The sequence below is a fragment of the Sinocyclocheilus rhinocerous genome, unplaced genomic scaffold (assembly GCF_001515625.1).
Source record: "Sinocyclocheilus rhinocerous isolate Xijiao unplaced genomic scaffold, SAMN03320098_v1.1 scaffold515, whole genome shotgun sequence".
NCBI classification, from domain to species: domain Eukaryota; kingdom Metazoa; phylum Chordata; class Actinopteri; order Cypriniformes; family Cyprinidae; genus Sinocyclocheilus; species Sinocyclocheilus rhinocerous.
Genome location: NW_015660140.1, coordinates 201190 through 210585, shown reverse-complemented (window position 1 = coordinate 210585; position 9396 = coordinate 201190). Strand labels below are relative to the sequence as shown.

General features: G+C 38.1%; 1 protein-coding gene across 1 annotated transcript in view; it reads right to left on the bottom strand.

Moving 5' to 3' along the window:
- The window catches only part of LOC107724865 (protein patched homolog 1-like), a 73897-nt gene that overhangs the window by 37734 nt on the left and 26767 nt on the right, over positions 1 to 9396 (bottom strand). Inside the window, exons 5-11 of the mRNA XM_016533945.1 lie at positions 8746 to 8915; positions 6674 to 6872; positions 6370 to 6491; positions 4938 to 5085; positions 3202 to 3333; positions 1102 to 1257; positions 920 to 1018 (exon numbers count right to left, since the gene is read on the bottom strand). Coding sequence (XP_016389431.1) covers positions 920 to 1018; positions 1102 to 1257; positions 3202 to 3333; positions 4938 to 5085; positions 6370 to 6491; positions 6674 to 6872; positions 8746 to 8915 — 1026 coding nt within the window. The remainder of the gene's footprint in view (positions 1 to 919; positions 1019 to 1101; positions 1258 to 3201; positions 3334 to 4937; positions 5086 to 6369; positions 6492 to 6673; positions 6873 to 8745; positions 8916 to 9396) is intronic.

Genomic DNA, 9396 nt, shown 5'->3' with positions numbered 1-9396 from the left:
ATTCCAGATTTTTAAATAGTTGTATCTCGGCCAAATATTGTCCTATCCTAACAAACCATACATCACCGGAAAGCTTATTTATTCAGCTTTCATATTATGTATATTTAAAATTTAAAAAAATTGGCCCTTATGACTGGTTTTGTGGTCCGTGGTCACATATATAAAATATATATACATCAATAGTCCCATACGGACAAAAAATATATATATTTTTTTGGCCAAAATATATTTTAAATAAATGCTACATATACGCAACATGTAAAATGTTTTGCAAAATTTAAAATATAATAAAATTTAATTTAAACCTTTAAATATTTATTTATATATATAAAAAATATTTAAAAACAGACCAAAAATATATGAAGATATGTAACTAAAACATGTAAAAAATAAATAAAAAAATTAAAAAAAAAAAAATATATATATATATATTTTTTTTTTATTAGAATGCTTTTCATATTTAAATATATATATATATATATAATTTTTTTTTTAGATTATGCCATAGAAAACAATGGTACTAACATGGTACCATATCTAAAATCAAAACAAAACAATGGTAGTACTATGGTACATTTTTTCATCTGTGTTGTTTAATGGAAACGTCTGAAGTCACACATCATACAGTGGCCCTCAGCAGATCAAAGTATGCCAGTGTTTTTGAAGTTACATCACAGGCCAGGGCAGGTACACAACACACATTCCTTTATGTAAGTGATAACATGAGGGTACGCATTGATATCCCCCTTCCTCCTGATAACATGCTAACTCCCTCTTTTCTGGACGGACTGCCTTGTCTCGACACTATCTTTGGATGTGTAGTCACTTTTGCGCTTCTTAGGGTTTGTGGTGGGAGAAACAGTTGTTTTTTTTAGTAGCGTTCCCTGCTTTTCAGGATGTTTGGGATGAGATAACACACCTCAAATGGAATCCTCTTGTTCTGGCCGGTCTCACTGAAAGCGTGAGCCAGGAGAAAGACATCGTCCACCCCTACGCCAAGGGCCAGGAATGGCAACACCTTTAAACACATGAAGAGCATGCTACATGTGAAAGATGTTACACAACCGACGGTGTCCAGGTTTGCTAGTGTGTGTGATGTACCTGTGTGGTAGCGGCATTAAAGGAGATGCCCAAAAGAGAGCAGAGTCCCAGTCCAGCGGCGACAGAAAGAGTGACCAGCAACACTCCGGCCAGCCCGACTGCCCCCTGAGACTTGGCGCAGTCCCACCGCAGCATGGTCAGACACGCATAGGCAAGCTGCACACAGATAACATAGCTATAGCGTTAATCTGACATTATCACGTTACCGCAGCGCTGTTCTCATGAGTGCGGTCACGGCACAGCAGGGTCAGGCATGCACTGGCAAGTTGCATGTAACATAACACTAAAGGCCTATACACACCAAGTCTGAATTTTCAGTATGAAAAACAAGATTTTAAAATGAAAAAAATCTATCTCTACGAACTCCTTCACACAATATATTGTACTCAATGATCAATCGATTGTCTGATTTTGAGGCTAGGTCAATTTTTGTTAAATTTTTTGGTTCTACAAGGCTTTTTAACTTACAGAGGAGAGAACGACAGAACATTCAAACTCGCAACACTCACATTAGCAGTACAACATGTGCAGAAACCTGCTTGGTTTGACCAGTTGATTTATCGGTCTTAAAGATCCCTACACAATTAGGCTTGTTTCAGGCACATCTGACCCCAACTGGACATATTTCTTGAGGGCGTTTACATAAAAAAAACTAGAAGGAGTTGCAACAGAATAAATATAGAGGTCTTGAGATGCATTTTTATAAAATGGAATATTTTTAATCTAATCCCCAAGTGAAAATAAAATTGTGCATGTTTGAAAGTGCACTTGTAGTGTACTTAAAATCTTAAAAAGTACACTTTTATTATTATATATGCTGACACATTGAAGTACACTTTAAAGTACATTAGTCACTATTTAGTGTGGTATTTTTTGACAATATTCACTCATCATGACAGTAAAATAGGTCATTCTAAGTCAGGGGTGTCAAACTCAATTCCTGGAGGGCCAGAGCCCTGCACAGTTTTGTTCCAACCCTGCTCCAACACACATACCATGTAGGTTTCAAATAAGCCTGAAGGACTTGATTAGTTGGATCAGGTGTGTTTAATTAGGGTTGAATCTAAACTCTGCAGGGCTCCGGCCCTCTAGGAACTGAGTTTGACACCCCTGTTCTAAGTCAATATACTGCAGTATTTCCTCTCTCAATCAGTAGAAAATATGGTTAACACCCGGTCATGCATGAAAAAAAAATACCGTCATGTACTGTGAAACCGGTATAATTTTGAAAAATACCGTGACATAAATTTTTGGTCATACCGCCCAGCACTATTTTAAATCACTGTTTAAATAATCTTTTGTCATGCTTTGAAGTACACTTACGCACTGACTAACATACTAAAGCACATGCAAAGTATTATTTTAATTGTAGTTTGTTGTTTGATATTGAATTTAAAGTGAATATAGCATATAGAATTATTAGAAATATAGAATTTCGACTTCATTACAAATGTGTAAATTTCAAGGACAGTAGATGTAATTAGAAAATTACATATAAAGATATACTTAAGCCCTACCTAAGTTGGTAAAAAACACTCTTAAGTTCAATTAGTGGCATTTAATATAATCAATTTAAATGTTAGAATAATAAGCATGTTAATTAAAGGGAAAGTTCACCCAGAAATAAAAATTGTCATCATTTACTCACCCTTAAGTTGTTCCAAGTTTCTCATCAATGGCTACCATCAACTGTTTAGTTACCAGCATTATTCCAAATGTCTTGTGTTCAACAGAAGAAAGAAACTCATACAGTTTTGGAACTACTTGAGGGTGAGTACATGATCACAGAATTTTCATTTTTGGGTGAACTATCCCTTTAAAGCACTGTCTTTTTTCAGATTTGGTGTGAATGTTTCTAATCCTAATGTTTATAACATATTTTCCTGTTATTTTGTCATGACAGTTTTGGTGTGAATGGACCATAACATGATGTTAAAGAAATCATCCATACTCCACAGATTCACAAATACTCATGTGAGTCCTTAACAGGTTAAAAAGAGTAAAGCACAGTATAGTAAATGAACCTGAACAAAAAAGAGAGGAAGTCTAGATAAAGCAAAAGCTCTTCAGATGGGGCATGAGATGTGGGAGTTAGTTTACCATTAGGAGGTAGCCACTGGCGATACGGATCACACTGACATCAGAGAAGGACTTGAGGATGTCTTCCAAGGTGGTGGTGGTGAATGTGAGAACTTTCTGAGACGAATTTACTGACACACTCTGCTGGACAACCTGAGGACACACAGGACGGAAGAGAGAAGTAAAAAAATATATATTAATGTTGTTTACCTTCAATTCATTTACACCCTTTCTACAATCTTCTCACTGCTCATCTTTTCTTTGTTTTGTGTTTCCCTCAGGCCAATGAAAGTAATTAAATAACGTGGAAATCACAGTTCCACAAATGTTTCACCAGCACAATTATCCAAGAAATGAATATCGCAGCCCCACACCTCTAAAACCACACACACACACACACAAACGCAAACATGTTCAGCCCTGCACACACACGCACCAGAAAGAAACCCTATGCCAAGCGGAGGTCAGGGCTGACAAAACAGAGACCAGATGATGTCACACACAAGCCACCAATGGGACGGCAGCTGTGAAAGAGATTGCGCGCTGAGCGGGTTAATGTGTTCCAGACGGTCCTGTCAAACACACATACACACACACACACACACACACACACAGATACCACACACACGCTAAAACACACACACAGACACACAAGTGCTGGGGCCGCCACACCAAGAGGGGTTGATTTTGCAATGGACACCCACACTAGCAAAAACAGGCTATGCTGTAATGCTGCCACCTCAGATTAAATGAGCAAATCTGTTATTAAATCACGCTAAAACGATTTTGCTAACACTTTAAAATAAGGTTCAAGTTGTAAACATTAGTTAATGCATTAACTAACAATAAATAATACTATACAACATTTATTGATGTTGCATAATGGTAATTTTTACATGTACATATATTTCAAATTGTATAAAAAATTAATTTATTAGGAAAAAAAATACCAATTAACAGTTCATTTATAAATTAACAACCAACCAAGGTTAATAAATGCTTTTAAAATGTTAATTTACTATATTACTAAACTTTAGATTACTAAATAAAGTTTACTATGAATATAACTTATGTTAAGTTATATTTGTTAATAGTACATTAATTAATGTTTATTTTTACATCTTCAAATATTATATATATATATATAAAATATAAACATTAACTTTATGCAACATTAATTACTGTTGTTCATTAGTTAGTTCATGACGCCTCAACGTAAAGGACTGAAATACCTCCAGAAGAAATATTTTCAATGCAATAACATAACACATCTAATACATGTGAAGGTTTTAGCGTACACATTTCTACAGTGTCCAATCACAAACTTTCCTGCCCTTACAGATGTGCCCCGTTTTTCCCAGTTCACACTTAAGCTGGGCGTTTAAAGTATGAAGAAGGGAAAAAAGGGAAGTCTATGCCTTTGAAGGACTGCACTTAAACAGCTGGGTCCTAACCTCAAGAGACACAGCCCCTTTGGAATGTATGCATTACTTATGACTCAAGATGAATGCCTTCACACTGCATGAGTGCATGTATGTGAGTGTATGTTCCAGGAAACACAACGTTGGGCTGGAGGAATGAATCGGGCCTCCTAAATGGTTCCTAACAAAATCCAGTTTTAATCAAATTAAAACCTGATGAAAGAATGAATTACTACAAATACTACAGCAGAAACAAGCACTGTACATATCTCTACAGTAGACCGCAGTCTGGATATCCACAGAGCATCCTTTCCATCAGATGAGACGTGCATTTACCTCAGAGTATCTCCTATGCCAGGCCTCTAGTATGGCAGCTGCTATGTCCTCGTTCCAGTTGATGTGCGAGACCTCCTCGTAGCCCTTCAAGTGCTCGTACATCTGCTTTGGGGTCATGAGCTGGAACATGGTCTGGAGGGCCTGTGCACTGTGAGGAAGAGTAAAGTAGAGTGAAGGTGAACTGAACATACGGTATAAACTGATCAAGTGTTTCACTGCTGAGCAGATGTGAGATTGGAATAAGTGTGTGAAAAGAGCATGCCAAAAGTCCCCAGATGGTCCACTATTTCTGGTGGATTTGCTGGTAGCAATTTTATGACATGGTAGTGTGTCCCAAAACTTGCCTACTGCTACATACTCAAAAGAATCAACTTTTTCTTCAAATAAATTCTCAGAGAATGTATTTATAATCAATATATTGAACCATCTGTTATGTATTTCTAATCTCCTGACGTTGTAGGCAACAGTCTAAATCATTCAGAATCAACTTAACTGACCTAAGACTCTTTACTCTGAATCATGAACTGAATCAGCTCATATCCTCAGAGAATCAACTCTTCTTGAAACAAGCCATTATATACTTTTTGAGAGCAACATAAAAAAATGCAAATTTTTAAGGTTATTAGAAGTTTGAGTTTTGTTATTAATATTTTTCTAATTTAAAAAATGCTGTTAATGTTTAGCATGTTGTTAAGCTTGGTTTCTTTTCTTGGGGGTCTTGACCTTGTCTGTCACTAAACCTCAAAAAGAACTACTAACATGCTGAAAAACACCGGCCTGTCACTTTGCTCCATAGACGAGCTAAAACTTCCCCAACTGTAGAGTACAGACTCCCTCAAGTGGACTATCAACCTACTATTGTTCAGTGAACACTTCTTGAAAGAAAAACCCTTGACTTTCTCTTTTCAGAAAATTACGGTTTTCAGAGTGCAACAATTCCTAGAAATCACAGCGGATGATTCCAGAGCCACTAGAGAATATTTTCCGCCACCACCACTGTTGTGTATTAACATTTTTGGGATGTATGATAACGTTCTTTCACGATGAGGATGATGAATTCTGTCCCCTCTCAAGCCTAAAAAGGTCTGGGGAAAAATGTTTCGCTCTTGGAGTAAAAGGTGTGGGCTTCCTTCAGTCTGTGGGAATGAATACTAATATGCAGTTTACTAATGATTACAATCTGCCAAGAAAGAAACAAAAAACAAACCTCACAGTGTATATGTGAGTGCATAAGAGAAAGGGAAAGACAAAGTGATCATTTATCCACTGCCACGTAATGCCCCAAAATGGTCAAACTGTGGCAAATTTAAAGACACACTTCATTTTTTCCTTTCTCTCTCTTCTACGGTTTTCACAATAATTTATTCCCTTTACAAGTAAAAAACATTAAGAAAAATCCATTCAACGTTTAAATCCCAAAGTTGCCTCTTACCTCAGAAGTTTGCCACTGTCGTTCTTCTTGGTCCCACCTACGATAAGCTCCTCCTGCCAGTGCATGTACTTTTTGGAAAGCCCATAGCAGCCACCAGTCAGAACACGAGCCACGTCAAAAGGCTTAAGAATATGACAGATGGTAAATCAGAGACACGCTTGAGATGCAAAACAACATTGATTTAATTAGCGATTCTTTATCTGCAGCCTATGACTTCAAAAACAGAAACCCAACACAGAATAACAAATACTCGCAAATGATTTTCAGCTATTGCTCTATGTCATCCCTTGTCTGCTGAACTCACCCGTGTCATATTCTTGTTGGGAGCTGACAACGGGCAGTCGGGGTCCGCAGGATTTAGGCAGGGACGGTCCATATAGCCATGGCCCACCTCTGCTTTGACCAGCATCTCCTCCCAGCTGTCCACCGGATACTTCAGCATCTTCAGCTCAGCAATGAATCCCATCGGATCAAAGTTGGTCCATTGCACTGGGTCTTTGCCGCTGTGGGGAAAAGCAACTATTTTATTGTGGGATGTTCACACAGGACATGTTATAGCGCTAAAAACAGTCTGATGAAGCACAATGGAATTGAATTGGAAGCACGGTTATAGGTGCATTAACTCCCATAGACTATTGCTAACGCAAACACTGAGTACTCTTGCATTATCCAAAATTTCTTAGGATTGGTCCATTGTTGTAAAACTGTGATCTGCTACAATTAAAATGTTTTTAAAAAGCGGCACACACCAATGCTGCATGTATTTGTTAAAAAATACAGTAAAACAGTAATATTATGAAATACTATTACAATTTAAAATGATTGTTTTCTATTTTAATATGTTTTAAAATGTAATTTATTCCTGTGATGGCAAAGCTGAATTTTTAGCAGCTATTACTCTAGTCTTCAGTGTAACATGATCCTTCAGAAATCATTCTAATATGCTGATTTGGTGCTCAAGACACATTTCTTACTATTATCAATGTTGAAAACAATTGTGCTGCTTAATATTTCTGTGGAAGTTCAAAAGAACAGCATTTATTTGAAATCAAAATCTTTTGGAACACTCTAAATCTTGTTAATGTCCATTTTGATCAGTTTTTGAAGTCCTTGCAGAATAGAAGTATTAATTTCTTTCAAAAAATAAAATCTGACTGACCCTAAACTTTTGAACGGTAGTGTATGTTTAACCATGAAGGAGAAGCACTGACTGAGCCCTGCTTATGGGATGTTGGACATGCTTAAAGTGGTTGGGCATAACTACGGGGAGTGGATGAAGGGTGACTGGATGGAATGCCGAAGGCTTAGGGATTGATGGACGCTGCACGTCACAGCGGTGGCAGCACTAATGTAGCTGGGATTGGATTTCAGCCTGCCTCCATAATAACAGCTTTGAGAAAATGGAATCAATCCGCTCATCTGATCTTTATCCCCTCTAATTATACTGCTGTGCCGGGTGATCCCGCTCAGGGCCTGGCATCTCCCCACAACTAACAGCCCAATGCAGCAGTTTCACAAACCTCCCATACTTCACTTGCCATCTCGTCTCAGTTGGTTTTTTCAGCAGCCTCTTTCTCTTGCTGCGTCTTCACCCGGTCTCCCGTCCCGCCCGTAGGTTTGACTCTATCCTCATACGGCCTTCCTCGCACCGAGTTCACCCGCCCACTTTCCATCATCTGTCCACTTCCACCGCTCCACTGACTGACTCTCTAAGCCGCCCTCTGTCAAACCCGCTCCGCCTTTCCGTCCCTGCACCATCTTTCTCTCATTTCTCCCTCTTTCTTTCATTCTTCCCTTTTTTCTGTATGTGTTTCCTTCTGTTCGCCCCTCTCTCTTTCTCTTCTGGCAGGCCTGCAGCGAAACAGACCACATTGTATGTGCCTAACCAGGCTTGAGTCATTATTCCAAGTCCCCCAACCAGAACACAGTAAAATCCTTATTTACCATCCATGATGGAGGGAAGAAAAGTTGAGTTTTTCTATAAAATAAAAAAAAAAAAAAAAGCACTATTACTGTCACAAGCCCTTAGAGGTCATCCTCTGAAGTTTAAAATTGTCGATCTAAAAAGATACTGTAACAATTCTTTCTTACCTGGTCCACAAAATTGGTTTCTGTAACAAGTTCTCCTGATTTGTAGCATAAATGTTCCAATTTCCATTGCCTGAAAACACAACAGTGGAAATTAGATGAACTATAATTTTGTGGACTACCATTAAAGCAGAAAACTTACAAGAAATAGTGGCCAGTAACAGGACTTAAAAATACACACTTTCCCAAATTTGAACCTATAATTTTGGTTGATAAAAAAGTCCAAGGACATGTTATGCATCAACTACTCAAAAAGAAACAACTCTTCAGAAGCTGGTGTGCTGTTACCTGTTGTACATGTAAACGTGCACTCTGCTGGCCTTTATGGCAGAGTCGAGGTGCTGCTTGAGCGCCTCTACGGTCAGAATGTTAGAACCTTCCTGTCGCGGCGTCTGTATCATGAGCTGAGGACTAAACATGGCCTCCTCTCCGATCTTCTGCCGTGTGTACTTGAGTTCCTGATTCACCCTGCCGCCCACTATGAAACAGAGGAGAAAAATGATGAAGAAGACTTTCAGATGATGCTCCATAACCTTTTAGTACTTTTATTTATAAGCAGATTTAAGAGGTAACAGGAAATAATATGGAGAAAAGAGGGATTAAATGCAGCATTAAACATTGCTTCAAACTCCACAGCTTAAAGGGATAGTTCACCCAAAAATGAATATTCTGTCATTAATTACCCTCATGTTGTTCCAAACCTGTAAGACCTTCGTTCATCTTCCGAACACAAATTAAGATATTTTTTATTAATTTTGATGTCTCCTCCGCGTCTCCCTGGCGCCATTTTGGAGTATCACATACGTAAACAACGTATGCTGTTCTGTGTCAGTCAGCTCGTACGTGGCTACGTTGTTTAAGTTGTTTACGCTTTGATTTTAATGTAAACAACGTATCCGCGTACATACGTTGCATACGTTGTTTACGTATGTGATACTC